This window comes from Leuresthes tenuis, unplaced genomic scaffold (assembly GCF_036924035.1).
Source record: "Leuresthes tenuis unplaced genomic scaffold, fLeuTen1.0.hap1 SCAF_4, whole genome shotgun sequence".
Lineage (NCBI taxonomy): Eukaryota > Metazoa > Chordata > Actinopteri > Atheriniformes > Atherinopsidae > Leuresthes > Leuresthes tenuis.
The window spans coordinates 11,197,267-11,220,560 of record NW_027325358.1 but is presented as its reverse complement, the minus strand read 5'-3'; the positions used below and the strand labels follow the sequence as shown (position 1 = coordinate 11,220,560).

The 23,294-nt window shown below is 39.1% G+C and overlaps 1 protein-coding gene across 1 annotated transcript in view; it reads right to left on the bottom strand.

Moving 5' to 3' along the window:
- The window catches only part of LOC140305619 (dolichyl-diphosphooligosaccharide--protein glycosyltransferase subunit TUSC3), a 58,143-nt gene extending 36,981 nt beyond the window's left edge, over window positions 1-21,162 (bottom strand). The window contains exon 1 of the mRNA XM_072384566.1: window positions 21,028-21,162. Coding sequence (XP_072240667.1) covers window positions 21,028-21,132 — 105 coding nt within the window. The 5' untranslated portion in view covers window positions 21,133-21,162. The remainder of the gene's footprint in view (window positions 1-21,027) is intronic.
- Between the last annotated feature and the right edge of the window lie 2,132 nt (window positions 21,163-23,294).

Below are 23,294 nucleotides of genomic sequence, written 5' to 3'. Positions count from 1 at the left end.
ACTGCTTTTAATAAGAAAGTCCAGTAGATATGTGTGGCTTGAACGTCCTTGTGTGCATGGTACAAAACTCTGTAAATCTACTGTATAACTGTGCCAGCGTTAGTTCTAAAGAGGACCCTTTTTTGGTCCTGCCAGCATCATCTTCCCCAGACTTCAGCTCTGGGCTGATGAATGATGAAACAGCCAACCTGCTGATGTAACACTTGTTTTTCCAACCTCTGCTGATCAAACTGTACAGGAAAAAATCTGAGCAAGAAGCATGCTTTCATTTACAACAATCTGCACAGCATTTTTCTGGTTTTGAACTAGACAGTGCTACATCTGAGCCATTTGTCATGCATTTTTAATTTAAAAAACTTCTGTCTGCCAATCAATTTGTCATCAAGTTGTTTTCCCAACTGAGACACCTGAGTGTGCAGACTTGCACAACATTTTTCATAATTCCTCCTCTCGGTTGCTTGCAGTAAACATATGCATGAGAGGCTGATTCACCTAGAATGAGACTCTCATGCACCATTGAATCTCATTAAAAACACTGGTTTTAAGGGGAGTTTCAAACTATATGCAGAAACTTTCAATCTGACTCTGCCAAGCACTGTTTCTGCACTAAAGTTAGCAAGCATTGGATCAAGTAGACGGTAGTTAAATAATTTAGTACTGCACTTCTCTCCAACTTCTAATCGAGCACTACCTCATTCTCTCACACATCTACAACAAAACACATCAGCTCTTGGAGTTGGCTATAGAACTGCACATTAAATCTCTCCAGTAAACTGCCTGGGGACAAGATCAACGGAGGCAAACAAAAACTAAAAGGTGGAGGAGGATAAGGCAGATAGAAGACAGGCAACAGTCAACACTGTGTTGTTTGGGAGTTTTAGACAACAAACACTTCTAATGAGCCATGTATAATGAGGGGAGTAGATTCACAGAGACACAGCACAAAGTCATACAACACGCCAACACAAAAATGCACAGATCCCTGTGTGTGTCCAGAGGAGGTAAAAAGTGCTCTCTGTACATCATCTACCTAGTCTTGACCCACATGTCTGCGGCCCCAAAGGGAGAGCTGCCAGTCCTGAATGTCAATCACACTGACAGTAATGATGCACTGTCTGACTTGTGTTTCTTATACAGACACAAACAAAAGTGCTGAAAACTTACAGAAGAACTATCTGAAGGAACAAGAGATGATAAAGGTCCTGAAAAACAACTGAGCACAGAGCAGCTGGAGAGTACTTGTCACAATAAAAACTATGCTTTGAATAAAAAGCTTTTCTTAAGTGTTTCATTTGATCAAATAAGATTATATGAATACAAAATACAAGAATAAAAATAAAAGCATAATCTTTTGGAGTTTAATGTTTGCCTTTTGTTTAATTTTTATCATTGTATGCCAAGGCCGCATTGGGCAAACATCTTTATGACTTCTGTAATACAAATACTTAATGTGACTGGCAGCCCAATCTTACTGTTGATTTGCCATTTTGTCCAAATTGGCACTGGAAAGCCAATTATTTCTTGACACTATGCAAAAAAAGGGGAACACTGATGCGTGTGCAGTGCTACCAGGCTTGTCCCTTTGTCTGTGTGGTTGCTGTGAAACAATGTTAGCACCCATCTCCGTGGTGACCACTTTGTGGGAGGTAGGTGCTCTCAAACTGGAAGCCATGCTAAGCTACTGGATGGAATAGTGTTTGAGAGAAAACAAAAAGGTGTTTTATGTATAACTGGCAAACAGAATGTTAGCTCCCTCCAAAGTTTGCATGCTTTCTCAGTGTATGCAAGGGTTCTCTCTGCGTATTCCCGCTTTCTCCCACAGTCCAATAACATATATGTCAGGTTATTTGATGATTCTACACTGAGCCTAGGAGTGAATGTGAGTGTGTATGATTGTCTCTGTGTTAGCCCTGTGATGGAACGGTGACCCGTTCAGAGTGTACCATGCCTCTCACCCGATGGCAGCTGCGATAAGCTCCAGCCCACCAGAACCCTGCTGAACACATAGTTTTTTAAAATCATAAATCATTTAGTTTGCAAGCTGTCTTATGTTCTCCTCAGCCTGACTCCTCTGAACCTGCAATACTGCGTTATACAGTTTTCACCAAAAACCGGCAGACCTGTGACACCAGTGCAAGCTACAGTCAAAGTCTGCATATTAATCCTCCGTCATGATTGTTTCATAGTTTTGTTTATGATGAAACCATCGATGAGAGAAGATTTTTCTGGATGATGAAGAAAGAGGTGTATTCAGTTTTCAACTTGGTCTTACTGGTTAAAAACACACGGAAACAATTTTAGACATAAAACTGCTTTTGACCCTCATGGAGCTAAGAATTATTGCAGGACAGATAAATGGGGCTCCATTTTTTGCTCATAATAAAGTGGAACAGAGCATATTATTCAATACTCAAGATGCGTCTAACAAATCATCTGAAATGATAAAATGTGGCATCATATTACAATGAAAAATATTGAAAATGGTCAGTTTTGCACTGGTGCTGATGGAGTCTGTGACAACTTACGGCTCATTTACAACATCTAACATCGCAAAACATATCAAAACTGTGGCGAATCATTATGAAAAATGATCTACATAATGAATTATACAGCACACTCTCGCTAATTGTTAGGCTTTTTAATGTTGGTGAGCCCACAGTCTACCACTGAGGCAAAATACATAAGAATTTGTTGTTTCGATCATTTTTGGACTTTGACTCAGTTGACAAGTTTTTAGATACAGTATATTTAGATTAACAAGATCAGACAATGAAGACAACACAGTCTTAAAATAGTAATGATGTCATTCTAAGTTAAGTGATGCTGTGGCTTATGTTACTATTTAGTTATATTCCATCTAAGAGTATTAAAAAAAGGAATATATCAACCTCAAATGTAAGCCAACAGCTGCCCTTTTTACTTTATACCTGGCACTGGCCTTTAAATAACCTATATCAGTTGCCTCATTTAAGAGTGCATTGCATAAGACTGTGCATCCAACACCCTATGTAGAGCAATGTGTGGTCAAAGTACAAAGTTTCATTGATTCAATATGATATATACCAAATAAGATAAATAAAAAAACACTACTGAATACATATAAATGTATTTAAAACAAACCTAAACCAAATAATACAATAAGCTATTTAAATACTTTCTGATAAACTCCCTCACATCTTTATAAGGGGCTCCTGGCTACATATACATATATGCATTAATGTGAATAGTAATTGATGAGAGACATGGACTGATGATGATGGACTCTCTGGGAGGAGGGGAGGTTTGTGTCCCCCTCACCAACCCGCTATGGTTTTAAAACTTAACTGAAATAACATCCAAAGACTTTCCTGCATGTCTGCATTTGTATGCTGAACCGTAACATCCCTATACGGAGCCATTAGTGTCCAAATGCTGAAATGGGTTACCTTGTAGAAATGGATGGGGACAGCCAGCCAGGGATTTGATCTGCGAGCCATTCACATGAAAAGCTAACAGTATTTGTTCTATGAACAATCCCTTGCTCTGGGCGGTCTTAAGCGGGGTCTATTGTAAGTGAATGGGTCTTGGCTTTGGCCATCATCCTCCTATACAGCTCCCTACAATTCCCCTGATTGAAGGAAGGATTACTGGAAATTGGCTTCATATGACAAAGAACAAAGACTTCTCTCTCACGGTCTCTCACTCTTTCTCCGACTCAAACCCAAGCATAGATAACTCCACACACCGTCCTCAGAAAGATATACAGACATGTACACATATATAAAAAAACAACTTGTGCCTGTTAACTTGGAGACTTTTAGTTTTGTGTTAAACTGTGGATAATAACTGGGGGGGGGTTCATTTTCGTGATTTTCAACAAGAACAAAGTTATGGCTTTGTTATAAGATGGTGGCTGAGCAACAGTGTGAGGTTTATGCAGTCGGTGGCAGGTTTTTATGCTCCTTTACTTATTAAGCAATAAGAAGAGGGGCTGAGGACCAGGTTAAGGGGCAAGCAAACACAGGAGAGGAAAGAAAATATATTTTTAAAAATGGAAAAGGAGACAGATGGGACCATAAGGATGACAGAATGTTTATGGATGCGGACAAGTAAGCATTAGAATAAGTAACCAAGTTCTTTCTATAACAACTGCAATGCAAGCTTGTGTTTTTTTTGTTTTTTTTAGATATGGACATTTAATGAATTCTTAATAGCTGATATATAATCAACAGGTGGGAAAATTCAATCTGTCTTTACCTCCTCCATCACTCGATGCATTTACATGCACTGTTGACTAGAGATAATGACTTTGCCAATTCACTGGATTACTCTCCTTTGCAGAGAAGTGGAATAGACTTCTTAAACAAAGTATGTCCGACGCCACAATACTGTGGCTTATAGAAGACAACGTTCAAGTTATTTTTCCATCTCTAACTTTTTCTCTCGAAGATTATCATACATGTAAATAGAGTCAAATTCACTGAACAGAGGTTTTCATTTCACAGATCATTTTCTGAGCTGATGCTGTGTTATAAAATCAGGAATTTATAAGAGCAGAGGGACAGTCTGGAAATGTTTTAAGCTACAAGAAGTTGTAGTCTCTTAATGGGTTGTTTTTCAGTGACTATATTGTGTTAAATGTCAAAAGATGAGACAAAAGAAGAAAAGCTTAATTGGTTATTTGGCTGTGGTAGTATACACTTATGTTTCACTATTTATACAAAAGGTTTCTAGGCAACCATGAAACGAAAGACGTTGCGAGACTATATGAAGCAGATTTACACTGTAAAAAAATACTGACTAACATCTTTCAGAAATACTGGTTTATAGTATGCAGCCAAACAGGCATTGAAAAAAATGTACCCCAACAAAACTGTGGACATAAACAACCACAGCATGCGTTGAGAATAGTTGTCTGTAAAATATCTGCAAAACTGATGCAACTGACCTCTAACATTTTGCAAGCAGAACTCTCTGCAACACACATACACAAAACAGAAGCCACTGGAGTTGAACTCATGTGAGCGTGTTTCTGTTTCCATAAAACTAGAGAAAGAAGAGTTCATGTGGTGATGTGCCACCACGGACCAACGCAGACCGAAACCAGGTCTGTGACTCCACTGGCTGTCAGTGGTACAGTATCATTTTCCGTCTCTCACCTGCAGTGAATCAAACCAACAAGCTTTCATGTTGCCAAGTCCACATTTGTCAGCACATAATCTGTGATTCCCAGAAATATCATGACTTGTCACGAGAGGGGCTGTGGGTGGGGATTTGTCAGCTTATCTGTCAAATAACCATTATTTGAAATAAATGCATTTTTCTCCTGCCTTTGTTCATGCGTTCAGCCATCATTCATTCCCCAGTGATTCTATTTCATATCTTTCCCCATTAGTGCTAGAGGTTGTGTCTCTCTGTGATGCTTATAGAGTATATAAAATTTGTTGCTCCCAGATTACAGGTTCAATCTAAAACTCCCAGGCAAACAGGGTGACATTTTAAATCTCCTGTCATTTCCTCTCCCTAAGGCACCTCTTTTGCGCTTGTTTTAATGCAAGTTTAAACAACTTAACTTTTAAACTTGTTATCCAACTGTCAGCTTGGGAGGATATATACTATCATACACCCTTTCAGAGAACACTAACAACTGTAATGTAATCCCGTTTTGAAATTGTATCCATTTTTGGCTTTGAATTCTACTCTAATTTCAAAATAACGTTGTATTTTTTGGTTAGATTTATGTGTATTATGTGTTTAATGCATGTCCTGAAGCAGTTGTAGAATGACTTTGTTTTAGTTATCTGCATTTAGGTCTGCTGAAACCTCTACTTGGGAAGAATGGTCTGCATTATTTTTGGGCAATGTTCAAATTCTCATCATTACAGTTCTGCATCAACAGGATCTTTTCTAATTTTTGTCGTTGAAAAAAAAAAATAAAAAATTGCTAAAGGGTTTAAAAAATGATAAATACTGTCACAGCAAATGCTGACGTGGCAGCTGTGTGAGTAATATTATCTTTCAATAATGATAAATAAATAATCATGAGTAAATACATGAATAAATAAACAAAAAAGCAAATCTACTATGGATCAGTCATGAAAATTGGGAGTCGTTTTTTTCCCCCTCTTCTGTTCTAAAGGTTTAGAGTGATTTCCTTAAGTTCATTTGACTTATTAGACACTGGAAGTCCTGTGATTTGAATACTGTGCATATATACAAAGCAATGTCATTGCTAAAGAATTATCTGCTGAAGTCAACCTTTGCAAATGAGGACAGCTGCCAACTGCTGTAACAACAAAAACAATCCATGTCGAAATCAGTTGTAGGAGTTTCAAACGCAACATGATTTCCCCTCTGCAAAGATTAATATATGTAATGATATGTTAATTAGCTATTTGTTTGGTGGTGCATATGCTAATTAGCAATGGGGAGCCAGACACATGCTCGTCTGGTGAAAGCTGTGAAGGGCTGAAAATATATCCCCATAGGTGTCCCAGAAACCCAAATCTTTATGTATAGTATTTTGCTACCACTTGGGGTCAGTCTAATAAATATGTTATGCAGTCTGAGCTGTGGCCAGCTCTTAGTTGTGTTAGAGCTGCTGTTGGTCCTTCAGCTTTGCTCTCCTGTGAAAAAGACAGAAGCCAAAGTGGACAAAGGTCTGCTTTGTGGTGGAGTGTAACCAAACGTTAAGAAAATGAAGATTGTCCAGCACAGCTCTTGTGTGCGCTTCTTTGCTACTTATTGCTTTGAGCAATTCATCCTTTTTGTAATGACGTTGCTGTAGTTATCAATGAATAGCGTCTCCTATAGAGCTTATGCATTGTTAGCTGTATGCCTGTCCGTCTGGGTTGGAAATACAAAGAAAAAAAGGCCAATGGTGAAGGTCTTACATGGTTTAAAGGATTACAAAGACTTAAGAGGAAATACAAATTGTCACTTTTTTTCCCTATTATCATAAAAAGGAAAGAAGAAATCTAGACGAGCTCCAAGGACGCACATACACCTTGAGTCAGTCTAAACCTGGAGATGGAAATAAAACTATCTAAAGCAACTCCAGGGCATTAATGTCAATAAAGAAATAATATTCTAAAACAAGTCTGGAAACCACTGGGAATAATACAAATGAACAACAAATCAACAGATCCCTCGGCAGCAGATCAAATCTCTTCATCTCTCTAGCAGTTAGCTACTTTATCACGATGTACGGAACATACCACCATCAAGTCTTTCTGTGCCTTCTTATCTTTGGTTAAGAATACTCTTCTTGATTTTCTAAAATAAAAAAAAAACCTTTAATACAAAATGATCAATGAGCTTTTGAGTAATCACACTTTCACTGTGGCTGTTTCAAACATTTATGTGTTTTGTGATGAAATGACTAAATGATTCAAAGTAGGAAAAAAATACGAAGTTTTTAAATGTGCTAACTCGGTTATTTCAGCTGTGGGTGGTCTCAAGGTTTGATTAAGCAAAAAACAGAACAATTAAGAAAAAACGGACCAAAATTTCATCAACAGACTATATGACTCTTCTAACAGACTCTTCTATATACTTTTTACTTGGATAAAAAAAATGTACTCAGAGTATGTAAGAGTCGGAATTACTCTGCACGCAGGACGACAAAGGTGATTAACTTAAAAGGTTTTGGAGTGCTTAAAGGATGCCATTACCATCTGACCCTCTAAAAGTGCACCAGAGACGAAGAAGGACAAGTTGAACACTGAAGGGGCATGACAAATATTTGGTCATTTAAGGGGGTTGAGAGATGGATTAAGACAAAAGTGACAAAAATATCAAAATATTAAACTGAGCCAAGATCATGTAGACTCAAATGGGCCTCGGCTCACCACAAATGCTCCAAAATTCTGTCTTTTGCAAAAACCGAAAAGTGTATATGTAAATCAACACAGAAAAATTACCATTCAAGCTGTTCTCAAGCACATATTTTTCATCACAATAAGACTGTTTCAACTTTCGGTCGTTCTGACTGTCGCTCTGCTCTAATAAAATCCTGATTTTATAACTACAGCTTCATCTGACAAAATCATCATCATTTAAGTAAGTTGGAGATTACATCTTTGCAGTGAATTTTGGCTACACCTATAATAATGATGATCTCCTATAGAGCACATTACAAGCCGTAGAATGTCTTGCACATTTACTCACAGTCAACAGCATCAGTGTTGAACACACTACAGTCAATATCTTGATTTTGCTTCTGTGGGTCAAGGATGGTGGTTAGATTTAATTGCCAAGTTGAGCTGCAACTGTAGATTGACACAGCTGTGCGTGTAACTGTGCTGACTGATGGCTTCATGAGTCTGTTTAAGTGACTGCATGCTATCATTCGGGCATAGTTATGTTAATGCCCCTCTTAGCTTCATTCAGACATATGCGGTGACAGTCACAGCACACAAAATGTACCATTCACATTGAAGTGGATACTATGAAGCTAAGGACTGCATCAAGTCGAATATAAAGAATAATGTCAGGGTTTCCTTACTTCAACATGTCAAACAAAAGCGTGTGTGATGATCGGAGAAATATTTCTTTTGTGCCTATCTAACAAACTTACACACCTGGTCACTTTTATTCAAGAGTAAAAAACATGTAAAGGTGAAACATTTATGTGGCAACAGATACGTGTTCATGTTTTAAAGGGAATGGTGTAGTTTCACTTGATGAGATCCAGCTCTACAGCACTGTGTGAGCAATGGTGAATGGTTTGTCTAAACCACCTTGTGATTCTGGGGTAAAGAGTGAAAATAAAGCCAGACACACCCATCTCAAGAGGAACTTGGTGGGAAAAAGTGTAACTGTTAGACTGCGAATTCAGATACAATTTTCGTGGATCTCCATGAAAAATGAACAGCTACGCCAGCTGTATCATGCAATCATAATTTGCCATCTTCAGCACATAAATTCAAGCTCTGTGGCTCTTTATTTCTGCAGCTAAGGAAAATTTGATAACATTTACACTCAGATGGTGGAAGGAGAGGGTTGCTGAAATGAGCAGCCAATTGGCTGACAGGCTCATACCAACGGAATTCTGGTGAGTCAGACTTTTACAGGAGAGAGACAAAAGAACCAACTTTTGGCTTATGTGTATGGCAAAAGACAAGAAAAATGTGCAAGTGAGAAGTGTGGGCAAACTAAAGGTCATGAAGTTGCAAGCCTGTCTGACAATCAGGTCAGTCGTCTTTCTCTTCTCTGCTTCCCAGGTGTAGCGTGTGACCTTTAGTACCTCTAAAGCTGCCATTTGCTCTTCTCTCTGTGTCCTCTAACTCTATGTACTTGTCCAGCATGCAGACAATGCCAATATTTCAGCCGTTTTTATTTTTTCATAGTTGCACTCAGGGTCAAGAACATGATAAACAGAGAATCATATTGGAAAAACAAGTGTAATTGGCCTAGTATGCTACCCCATTAGCCTTTGCAGGCAAACGCCAGTATTAGCACTTAATAACTGAGAGGATAATGTGCTCCTAAATTGGCCTCATAAGCTACTCCAATTTGTTATTTGCATTTGCTTAGCTAAGCAGTTTTTATGTCAGTCTCAACAAACCCATTACACTTGCAGATACAGCAGGTTTGAGAGCATTTCTGAAAACAAAAATATCACAGGGACACGCGAGTTACTGTGGTTAACCATCTCAGTACTTTAAGTTACATTGAAATGGAAATTTACTCCAGCTAGATTTCCTTTCAATAGAATTAGAATTACCTTCACAATAAAGAGACTGCTATGTGTAGACATCAGATTTTATAATTTATTTAATTTGTGGAAGTATGAGCATCCAGAAAAAAAAGCTGCTTTTTGGCAGGATTCATACTCTCTCTTTGTATTTTCTGTTTGTATTTACTTAGCTTTATTTCAAAGTCTACCTGTACTTTTTTGTGACATTGTAAATAATCTAATTGATGATAATCATTCCATTTACAAGCAAGCTACAACTGATCAATGACACACTGAATTAGCACAATGCCTCACAGAACCAAGTTTTTCTCACCCCCACAGCGAGGGGGTATAAAAAGCTTCAGGATGTAAGGTAAACACTGGTTGCTCACACATCATTAAAAAAGAACTGTGACTGAGGTCACCAGGTCAGCAAGGACAACGTGAGGGGTGCAAATAGAAAAAAACCCAGGCTGAAAAGATATTTCTACTACGTAATTTCTTGCAAAATCGAATCTAAAGAAGGAAAAGATGACTTCTGCTTTAATCAAAGCTGTCACTGAAATTTAGCATCGCTTTTGTTAGGATTTCTGTTCTTCATGCCACTAGATAAAACTTGCAGTCCAGAACCTTTTTCCAAAGCCTTGAATAAATGCATTTAATAAAGCTTTATTCTCCGTTCACTTTCTCTGAATTCAAAATGTAAAACAATCTAGGTGTCCTTCTCATAGCCCAGTAAGCTACAGCTGTCCTACAGCCAACTGCAAAGTGGTGGTGTCAGTCTCATGAGGGAGATGGTAAGCTAACTGCACTGAGCAGACCGTGCTCCGAGCTCAGCTGGTGAGACTAATTGGCTGGTCGATAATATGAACAGCTGGGAAGAGGAGTGACCACCAGTTGCTCAGGTGATTCAAGGGATGCAACAATCAACACAAATCAAACTCTTCATTAGATATGAGCCGTCGGTCACAGTGCAAGGATTTCTCCCATACTCTCTTCTTTTTTTAAAGACAAGCTTTCATAAGCTTCTGCATCCCAGCTGCAGCTTTGTGTACCACACATCCAGTGGATTTACAGTTTCCTGCTCCTGTATCATCCCAATGTTGATCAAGTATTGGATGGCATTGGACTGTAAGCTTGGATAATAGCTGTGGTAACCGTAGATATCGTAGATACCTAAAGTCCCAATTTGTTACTTTCCAAAAGAATTTAAACAGCAAAGACAAAAAAAAGAAAAGCGGGTTAAAAGTGGAAAACCCATAAAAAGGTAAAATTTGAAAAAGGATGGAAGGGACCAAGTCTGACACTTGATGGCATTTAGCATTTATCCTGACTACAGCTTTATGCTAAACTGTGTCAGTTCATCACATTATATTAAGGTATTATGCTGCGTGTCAGCATGCGTGTGTGTGTGTGAATGTGTGTGGCTAATAACTTATTTTTGGGCCATAAATAACCTAAAAGTTGGAGTTGCAAGCTTTGACACAACTGCAGTTCCTAATAAATCACAATGCATCTGGGTAGAGGGAAATAAGCAGTTTTCTATCTTTTTCCTCTCCGCAGTCTCACTTTCACATGAATTCTAATAATCACTGAAGTCAACGCCTGACCCGCAACCACACCCACCGCATCTTCCTCCAGCTGCATTTACAATATTGCTCCAAAGACTCCCAGGTGTGACTGAGAAAATGATAAGCAGCAGAAGTGCCAGAGGGATATATGGTGATTTCTTGACAATCCCTGGACAAATAAATGCTTTGAAAAGGCTAGGTTAACATAATTCAATAATTCATGAACGGTTTGATTTTCCTAAGTTTTACCTAACAAGGACTTTGGTCGTGGGAATAGCCTGCTGCCCTCAAGTCAAATAAGGCAAAACAAAAACAGAAATTTGCCTCAGTCTGTTTCTCATATGCACACCTTCTTATGATAAGCGACTATGGCCGTTTCTATTCTGTACACATACGCTGTTTGAGCTTTCCACCAGTGAAGCAGAAAGAGTTTAATAATAAAGATACAGAATAATTTGATATCTCTGACAGCCACAGGTCCCCAGCATTAGGAAAAGGTCCTCCATCTCACAAACTATGTGAAAAAAAAAATTTAAAAGGTGCATCTTGATGCTCACGTGAACGATTCTGCAATGATGTAGAGAGACGGAACATGATCAGAAATTTAAAGCTGCACAAAATTATAACTTATAAAAGGTAACTTTCTGGCCTCGGCAGAACTATAAAGTCGAATGCACCGTGAGGTTTCAGTCAAATGTAGTAAAACACCAAAGAGGAAAAGAAAATTGTGCCAGAATTTTGTGACGTTTTGGGTGATAAAGTGGAGGAAAAAAACATTTAAAGCAGACATCTGAGGTCACCTCAGTGAAGCTGAAATGCAGAAGAGATGACAGACACGACTCTACCTGCACTCTGGAGCCAAATTAGCGTCCAGGTATACAGAGGTATTTGTGGACTTCAGAGGCTTATGTAACATACTGTATGCACAGTGCAGAGGTCGAACGAAATAAAAAGGCAATTCAAACTGCTTATATCTATGAATAACTTGAATAAGAGAATAACTCAAAGACGCACTGAGACTGAATTGAGTACTTTATCAATACCAAAGGTAAATCATATTCTTGCAGTTTTAATAAAAATGAACATAAAAAGAACAAACGAAAAGGCAGATTATGTATTTCATCTCAAAGGAGTCCCATCCTCTGACACTTTCATCGTAAAAGGAAACATCTTTAAATGTATTGCATAGTTTCGTTATCGAATCGCGAGGCAAACAAAGAGTCACAGCTCGTATATGAATGCATCTCCAAGTGAATGTATATGTAGCCTTTGAACAGTTATTGTGACACAGGTCTGTCTGCGAGGATAAGAGCGTGACACCTTATCAGCCACAAGCCAGAAAAACGCATATTTGCAAGCCCAGAGACCCACACGCACAGTGTGATAATATGCCACCTCACATTGTTTATATAGCCTGTGACTGAGGGGGGAAGGAAGAGAAGTAGGGATGTGGGGGGGTTGAGGAATAAAGAGAATGAAAGATGGAATGAGAGGACGGTTGACACAGACGACAAAGATGATGAGGGTGGAGGGAAAGGAGAGATGACTTCCATGACAACATTGCCATGTTAAGATAACGACTGAGGAAGGAACTCAGGGATGAATGACAGAACAGGTACATTAGCTGCTGAAAAGTCTGTCTGGTATGCAAAAGGTCCTACTATCAGCACTAGTTTTCCTGAATTCCTGATTTTTTGTCCCAGGTGACGCAGTTTTTATATCTTCAAATGGATCAGTCAGTCAGTCCCTGACAGGTCTTACAAAGAGACAGATGACCGTGTATGCTTGCAGTCATACCAATGGTCAATTACAGGGAACTTCGAAAAAAGCTATCAAGCCAGAAAAAGACTAGCGCTAACCACTGCACCACTTTGCCTGCCGTGTCCAGGTGAGAACTACCCCAGAGAAAAAAAATAACCCAACCCAAGGCTGAGGAACAGGATGAGTACATTATTTATCTCCAAGCACAGGTGATACTTAAATTTGAGCCGCTTAAAAATAAGTCTATATATTCAGAATCGTTGTTCAAAAACTCATCAGCCAATATAAATGTATATAACCTCAAATTAAGGCTGAGCATCTGTACTATAAACCCTATTTTTATTATACAGGTAGGATATTTCCACCTTGCAAAGTTATCATTTGAAAAAAGTGAAAGTGAAGATTTGTTCCTGGTTGACACAACATACCGCGGACATTGCATCCAACTACAGTAAGACGTAATGCCAAGTCCTTTTCAAATCACCAATAATGGCTTCATAAGTCATTAAGTCTTTAAGACACTGGCTGCTTCTCCATTAATGTTCCTCATAGCTTCATTCAGACATACCTGTGAAAGAGACTGAGATTGCCAAGTTGTGCTCGAGGTATTTTCCATTCACGTCAGAAAGGACAGTAAATCAAGCGAAGCCCATTTCTACACCGAGTCAATTTTCTCACATTTCACAACACAAAAAGGCAACAAACACTCAGCATTATGTTAAAAAAGTAGTGGATGGAGCTTATTGAAAATATTGATATGCTGTATAATTAGACAGAGCGGACAAGCTTCAGCTAGAGTTTGGACACTTTTAAACTTCATTTGGCTCAGATGCTGTGAAAAACAACTGGGTGCTGGAGCTAATTATCATAAGCAACACCCAAAAGTGAGAAAATATTATCCAATGATGCAATCGCACCTCTGGACAGATGAGCATGTGTAAAATCAACAAATGCCGTTCAGCTGCCACCCCATTCATGGAAAGCTGTGCGTATCTGACTGAATAGTTGGTGTGTTACTGCTTCGATAACAGAGATTTATGGGAAAACACATGACTCACTGAAAGAGAAGAAAAACAAATTTCAGAAAATGCCTATATCTGTGATTAATGGCACTGAGAAACAAACATTACTATAACAAGTAAAATGCCCTACACCTCTCAAATCTAAAAAGACTAGCCAAGGAATTAGCTACAAAAATGCCAGGAACCTTACAGGATAATTAGGAGGCAGGGACAAGGAAAGCCCCAAGAACATGGAAGAGAGAAATTATTTCACGTCAACACATAATCATCTAAATGTCACACGGTTGTTCATTAAAAAAATAAATAAAGGAGAACTGACATACGAGGGGAAAGGGTTGGTTTAGGGTATGGGGAGCACGAGATGGAAATCCCTTTGTCACTCAGAAAACTAGTTATAGATTATAAAAAGGGGAGGAGAAAAGGAGGAGGAAAGGGAGGAATAACAGAGAAGGAAAATGACACAGAAACACAGGCCATCAGTCAATGGGAAAGCAGGCCTGACACAAGTGCATCAATAATTCAGATAACCACGGTTAATGAGCAAGATCCAAACAAATCACCCCCTGAATTTACTGGGAGAACAGTGAAACATTTCCTGTGCAAAGTATAGCTTTTAGCCACAGCTGGGGTTTAAGTGGCGTAAGGGGGATCGGAGAAAAATTTAATTTCTCTTCATCTGGGAAACACGTGCACTATCACCCAAGACTGAGCTCTGGAATATGTGCATGCATAAGATAACAGTGAAAGGGGGGGAAGTTTTACCAAAAGGATTCTTGACAAATAAATGAACAAATACTGTGATGTGAGAAAAAAAAGACTGGTAACAAGGTTGAAAAAGGAAACTTTGTTATCTTTGTGAGGTTGTGACAAACAGCGGGAGCACAACAGACGTATGCAGATGACGACTCCACGATGCCTAAATCAAACTCAGCGTGGTCTCTGGAATTGGATAAACGATTCTGACAAACTTCTACAAATATGCATTCACACACAATTAACTTTGTTAAACTTCACACAGTGACACCAGCGCCTCACCAGCAAGACTGAAACTAAATCCATGTTCACTTCACAGCACGGAAACGGACACCATTTACAGTGTGGTTATCAGTCGGAAATTAAAGGTTGTATTCTGTATTTAACATAATTTCTTTCCTCCAGTCTTTTTTTTTTTTTTCCTATCAGGAGATGATCGGTGAATATCTTGTACAACCAAAATTGTAAAAAAAGTTGGCATACTGTGGAAACTTGAAATATAACAGAATGCCAACTTTTTTCCAAACATAGAGGCCCATTATCCGGGCTTCCAACACATACTTGCTACAGCTATCATACATCAGGAAGATGGACCCAGTGATGAGCTGCTGAGCGAATGCCTCAGGCAGCTGAAACCCAGTGAAGGAGAGGAGGGACCATTATGGAAGGATAAGCCCCTGCACAGCATGGACCATCGACAGACTAAGGAAGTGGCTGATATTAACAAGCGCTATCTGTGGCGAGAAAATGCTTTTAGACAATACTGAGCTACTTCTCATGGCAACACAAGAACAGGCACTGAGCACAGGCCCATCAGAGGCCGGGGTCTACCACACAAGACAAGATGCAGGCTGTTCAGAGAGGCCGCTGAGACAGTCCAGCTGATTGCAGCAGGGTGTAAGATGCAGACAAGACCAACATCATCAAGGTGCTGGAATAGTGTACAGGAACATCTTTAGCAAGTATGGGTTGGAAGTCCTAAAGTAAAAGTGACTGATATCTCGGCAATGACGATCAGCAACAAGTTTTCCCCCTTTGCCGTTTCTTTTTTCACCATTTCATGAAGTGAGTTTTATCCATTTAAGATGAGCACAGCGCATGCATTTAGAAGTCAAAAATAAATATAGAGAAATACTGGTGGAAATCTGTTCTTTTTTTTTTTTTTGGTATTCTACAAAGATGCATTGCAGAATACAAAATCACTGAGCGATGGTTTATTCTCAGATGAAGTGGTCGGTAAGAAACCCCACGAGTCAAAAGTGCTTACACAGTGTTTAGCTTCATGGGCCCCAGTCTGCAGGTGGCCCTTAGGGGCTTATCACATTATTTTATTGGGCCTCTGTGTGCAGAGGTAGGCAGCTTTTATTATTTGGATCCACTTATTAGACAGATCCCTTGGTGGGACCAAGCACACCTCTTTGCAATCTCTAGATCTCTCTGGACATATAACTCTCTGGATATTACTCTTCTTGCTTCAAACCTACAGTCCCAGACTTCCCATGACTCCACATGCCTAGGTACAGGAAGTGCTTACATGGACTCTTTCTTTGTGCAGTGGTCAGCCTTAAGACAGAAACACAGTAATACCTATAATATCTAGAATAGCTGAGGTGACGTACGAGGGCATATTGAAGGGGTTTTCTTTTTGCCTAAGGGGCATATAGCAACATAATTTACTCTGATTTCTGTCATTCTTTCAGCTTTCTCATGAATTTTTCTATTTTCCTTTCTGACAAAAGCAGTATTTTGCAAGATTTAAGGTCAGTCCAAAGAATAGCTACGGGGAGGCCCTCCCCAAACACTTCCAACACGATAAAGAGGGCTTTCTGAAAGTTACAGTATCAGGTAAAGAAGTGAGCAAGTGTGTGTGTTAGGGCCAACAGCGTTTCCAGGGGCTGGGAATGGGTAACTGCATGCAGTCACGGTCAGATGGAAATCTTGTAGTCCAGAAATGACATTTTTCAGGAAATTAAAAAAATATATATTTAAGTTTTGTTTATGATTACATATCCTTTTACGAGCTGTTCAGATTTAGGCTTTCAGTAAATAAAGTAGATCTTGTTATGAGAAATGTAAGGCTACTACAAGGCCACTTAAGAAATCAAGGGCAAATGCCAAACTACCAGACAGCAGTCAAAACAAAAATTTTGCGTTTTTCTGTGTAAAGAAAACGTTTTACTGATTCAGATGAGCATCCATTTATCTAAAAGGGCACTACAGTCCTTGTGTCCTCTCTCTCTTTTTTTATCAGTCAAAAAGACATTCAAATTTCGAAAGGTTTAAGAATATCTTTACTTAGCATTAAGTGTTACCCATCCCTGTTGTTCAAGTCAAAGCGTACACTAGCCACCGCCAGACAAAAGGGCATCGAGGGAGAGAAGAAACTGCTGAGATGAATACAAAGTGCTGCATCACCATTTTGTCCATTTCCAGCAAAATAAGATCTCCCTCTGTCTCCTCCACCTCCTCTGTCGTGGCCCCAGGCAGGCAACTGTGAGAGTACATTTCTCACATTATAACCCTTCAATATAGCTGGCTGGCTGTGAGATTTTGTGTGCGCGCGCATGTGTGTGCAGTTTCCCCATTTTCACTATTTGGTCCGTATTCAACCTCAGATTTTCCATAATATTTCATAGAGCTGTGCTTGAATATCAGAGAAACAGATGAATAACAGCTGGACACATTTTAGCTAGGTGTGTGAATGATCCTGTGTCAATCATTAGGTAAGAAGGAGGTGTCCCTGAATTAGTCAGCGCCAAAAGAGAGCTACACCCTTTGATTTTCGGCAGTCCCAGAGAAAAGATGACAAACTTTACAGAACTGCGGTGCTCTCTTTGATTGTAACCAGCAAACTAACGAATACATGGTAGTAGACAATGCAGTCTTTCAGCTCATAAAAGATGACATCGTAGCCAAGGTCACTGCCTGTTGCACAGTGTGACTTGCAGTGAACTTAGAAGATGACCAAAACTGCACCGTCTGTGGCTTTAATGGGAGACTGTGGCTTTGATGTGCAGCTCCTCGATGTAGTTAAGGAAAAAGTATGGCATCGTTGAAATCACATTAGCATAAGGTCCAGAAAAGCAGCAAAGCATCTGTCAGAATAACAAGGACAGTGTATCATTGTGAATAACTTACAGAAAACTTGTATGCTATAGTTCGTAATTGCTAATCAGTCTCCCACCTCCTCCGTCTGTCTTTCTGTTCCTTTTTGTTTCAGTTACAGCTTATTCTCTGATACTCTCTAAACTTTAAATTCTCAGTTCTAAAGTGTATCGAACACTATGCGTCCCACACATAATCAAAGTGCCAAGCTGATTATTCTCTAGCGTCGGTGCTGCTGAAAAGGCATGAAAGACCAAACTGCATACATAACTAAAAATATTTTAGGCAAGGATCGCCCCAGATGCAGTTGCTTTAACAGATGTGTTGTGTAACCTGGGACCTGAGCAAGCAATGCGACTGCCAAAATTAACCTGCAATGTCCACACTGCACTTAACCATTACTTGGAGGTCATATCAGGTTCCTGCGGTTTATTAACACGTTTCCTGTTTTTTCAGTGCAGACTGACTTTCATAATAGGTCACATGGTTGCGTGTCTCTCAGATAACAGAAAAGGGCAAATATGTAACTCTCAATTATTCATAAAATTGCTCATTTATTCATATGCTATTCAATCAGCAGTTAATCTGTCTATTTGTTCATCATTTAATCCTCTGCTTGGTCAGCTTTTTGATCATCCTTTTGTTGACACGTTCAGTTCTTTGCTCATTCAAATACCTGTTCACTTGTCATGTTTTTCCATACATCCATTCTTTCACTCCCTCCACAATTAATCTGTTCAATTAATTTTTAATTCATATGCAAAGTCACCCCAAAAGAAAGGCGATAAGATGGTACATCAATAGACTTACAAGAGCCCTCTGACTAAGTCCCCAGTCCATAATAATAAGGCTCTGAATAAACTTTTTCCACAAATTAGCAGTCGTGGCAGTGCCTCTAGTGGCAGTGGGGCTGCTAGTAAAAGAAGCTGCTACTGAAAGCACCGGCACAAAATTTAGCACTGCATTCATAATAACACATTGTTTTGTGTTTAGTTTGAAGTTGAGCAAACTAGTTGAGCAAAGTTGAGCAAACTAGTTTTTCAACAAATATTGGGCTCCACTGAGAGAGGAAAGTGCAGTAAAGACTGATCATTTCTCTCTAACATTACAGCCACAAGCACTGTGTGTGCCACTTTTCTTATTTTCTTTTTGGCAAACATGGCACACAGTGTGTGTCCCTTTTCTTGCGCTTTTTGAGAAATCGGTTGTGTACCCTCATAAGAGGTTCTGAAGGTACTTTTGAAAACGTAACTAACACTTCAAATGGCAATGAAAGAGTAAGAGTGCTTAACAGCAACAGGAAGAAAGGGAGAGGACACCCTGGACAAAACCACCCCAGGCTGTCACAATGACGAGGATGTCACAGTAACTCTTCATCCTGATGGTTTATCACATACATAATGGCAATTTTAAAAACTAACATATCTTTAAAGTTGCTCTGATGCCCCTAGTAATAGAATAAAGATAGTATTTTCTAAAAGTCTGTGCATCTAAAGTAAAATATATTTATTTATGTATGTATAATGCAAGCTGTAACACAATAACTCATTCATGCTGTTTGAAAGAGTACATATTTCTTTTATTAAAGGGTACCATTGCAGCCATGTAAAAAGTAATTTATGTTCCCAGTATTCAGTTGTCTTTATCAGCTCTTTTTGCTCAAACAGTAAAAGTATGCGAGTAAGAATGGTGGAAAATCAAATTACGTGGCATAGATGCAGCAAGTGAATCATTTCTTGATGATTATCTGAACTCAAGCTCAGAGAGAGGACTTGAAATACCACACTGCCAATAATCTCACAGTGTCTCACAGAAACCTTTTTGAACGTGAGGTTACGCTTTTCTGTTAGGGTTAGGGCCAAACAGGGTCTGATAAAACTAGAGGCTATGTACTTAGCTCAGTTTGAACAGGGAATGCACTGGTTGACTGAAAATGCTGGAAATTCTAAGTTATTTCACTGCAAACCTAACTATTAATGACACGAAAACGGATGGGATACAAAACGTTTTGATGTGTGACTTACTTTTTCCTCACACTTTTTTTTTTTTTTTACCACGGTACCACAGCTCCGGTATTGTTGACAAGCCAAACTACTCATGAGCCGACACCTATTTCTGCATTTCCTCACAGCCGATACAATGACCATTTCAGCCACCACCTCTGGCAGTGACCGTTCAGGAGAGGTATCCAGATGCAAAGTCACCGGACCATTGATGGGCCCCCAGAATATTTCTTAAAAAGACAGAGGGGTAGATCAAACTGTGCTTCAACTGGGATGACTAGAGATTTCTTTTAGGCCTTAATATAAAAATGTTTGCTCCCCTGTCAATGTTAGAAAGCTACAAGTAATCATAACAAGAACACATATGTATGCGTTATTATTACTATTATAAAATAAAGTATTATCAGTATAGCCAAGTGACTATGAATCACTTAAGCATAATAAATACACAGCTGATGACCATCTTGGAAATCAAGATCATCAACCTATGAACGCAGTGACAAATCACTGCAAATAAGCCATGATGTCCTCCTCACTTCCTTTTCTCTGTGAATGGCTTATCAAAATAACAGCATGGCAGCAAAACCATGGACGAGGAGCAGCGGTACACGACCGATCCGGTGCACCTCATACTCAACTACTTCCTCATTTTGTTAAGCTTTGCAAAAGTGAAGCATAAAGACTTCCTCACTCACGATCTCCAAAATAAAGTCCATGCTTGCGAAACAGCGGGAGTGTTTAGCTGTAGCTAGGAAAAAACTCAACGTATCACAGAGCATTAGCGCTAATACAGAGGGTAGTTTAGTGCTACTTCCTGACCAAGTTAGCTTTTTACTGAATACTGCATCACCCCAGTCTAAATTCACTGCATTAGCTTGCTTAAATGCGTTTGCTATAAGCCGAAGCTAGCTGGTTCTGTCAAGACAACGTCCTCTACGAAACGTACACCAGACATTACTAAATGTATTATAACTTTCATTTACACCATGCAACAGCTACTTATGGCACGATAACATGACTGATTCACCAAATCTTCTCTCAGACATTAATAATCACTAGCTTAAAAGCACCGGTACATTCAACCTGCGAACCACCTTTCACAAAGAAGACGGCAATATTGATGTTACAGTACACTTTGATTATTGAAGTGTTACCTCTTTCTTTTTTTGTCCTCCTCCGGATGGCAGACATAGCACCAGAAGGAATACAACACAAAAGATTTGCAGGTTAACATGAGATTTAGCCCAAACAGACGCCATGACGGAAGGATGCTCTGGTAGCGAGACACGTCTCTGCCAAGAGATTGGTTTCCAAATTCACCAATCAGCGTTAAGGGATTTGAATACGGAGGTTTATGGGTTTTGTAGTTTTCGAGTTGGTCAGACTACATTTCTAGTTCTATTGTTATATTAACATTAGAGAGGCATTGCCAAAAAGCTATGTCTTTATTGATTATTGGATTTAGTCCTAATTACTTGTATCTTGTACTCTGGCACTTGCCTTAACATTTTTCCATGGAGCTGCTCACAGGGAAGATGTTTGTTGAATTATGTTTTATGCTGTGTATTGGTAGGCCTATAATGAATGAGCAATCAAATGGACAAAGGCTAGCCTACATGCAAAAAAAAAAGTATTTGGGAATTAAATATATTCAAAGGTTTAAAACTGTGCTCAAATCTAGTGACTATAATAGCAGTCTCTGCATGAAAGTGTATTGGATTAAAAGAAAACAGACAAATCTAATAATTTTCTATGTCTGCTGTTTCCCTTTTAGGATATCACTGGGACAGGAGCCTATCCCAGCACAGCACGGCCTCCAATTACGCCCATGCCATCGGGACTGTATCACAGAGCTACTAGCAGGCTACACTCAGGTCACAGGTCACCAACCCAACACAGTGCTAACACAGAGAGACAGAAAACCAAGCATGCGCTCATACTTATAGACAATTGATAATCCTCAGTAAGCTTTAGATGCATGTTTTTGGACTGTGGGAGAATATCAGAGGTTAGAGATCCCAAGAGCAAACCCATGGAGGTACAGATAGAGAACATATAGATAGCTCTTTCTATCCCTTAACTACTGCTGCCAGTCACAATACAGGAACTAAATATAACCATAATCTAATTATATGGGTTTTTTTTATTCTGTCTGGTCATTTCTCAACTGGGAAAGTGTTTATTTCACAGAACACTTTAAAATAGTCAGATGGCTGAACAGCTGAGTGAAATATTCCTCACGCATCTTAACCTGCCATTTCTCAAAAATATGAAAGCATATGATGTCAGAACCTCAGTCTGCAGAGTTGGTCTCACTGCAGTCTCTCTTTTGTGTCTTATGGGTGGAGGGAAACTGCTGCGGCCACTTGATAAAGTTAATTGAGGGGGGAAAGGATTTATGTGAAATCGCTAGGGGTAGCATGTCTCCCTGTCTACTGATGAAATTACACCTGAGCACTTTCTGACTAATGTAATGCAATGCATTAGTCTTGCAATAAATATCGTTTCTGTGAAAACATGAAACTTCATGGAGCTGTAGTGAATGCATGTCCTACTTTAGACACTGCAGCTGACATACTGTATGCAGGCAGGTGCTATTAACAAATCAGTTTTTAGCAACCCAATAAAACACTGCAGGACAGTAGAGCCCCATTACCTTAACAAGTTTCCACAAATAAATGAATAAACAAACAAATAAACAAATAGATTGATTAGTTATGTCAATTGTATTACACTGAAAACATGCCTTAAATTTTCTTGCCACTTAATGTAATTCTCCTATCCAGAGGAAAGGTGGAGGGAGTGGTTAATCCAGTTTACCTGCATTCATTATTCAGGTGTACCACTGACAGTTTGACAGTGTAGGAGGTGCTTTCAGGAGGTGCTTTCAGGAGGTAAACAGCTTTGAAAGTGAACTAATTTACCTATTCATCTTAAACTAAATCAAGTATTGTATTGTATTTGATTCTTTCTAAACCTAACCAACAGGTATGAAATGCTCTAAAAACTAACTTCTAATGATAGCAGTGCATTTAGAGTGAAGTGAAATAGCATGCTAAATTAAGTAAAGCATGTCATCAACACAAATATTATCAATTAATTTAACAATGTATAAATAAGGATGTCTACTTGTCCATTCTGTGTATATGTTCTATATCTCTTTCTGTCTCTCTTTCTCTCATGCATCGCCCCCAAACACACACACACACACACCTTACTAATGAAATGAAATCCATGTTGGAATATTAAAAGTAATGCACCATGAAACAGTCAGGACATGTTGCAGTCCTGTTAAACTACAGCTCATTCCCTCTGCTCAATTGTGGAAGAATTCCAATACTTTGTAGGGTTGGTTGTAAAACGAATCCCATGGACTTACAATACGTTGCTATTGTGTAGAGCAGCAATTTCTCAAGTTTTT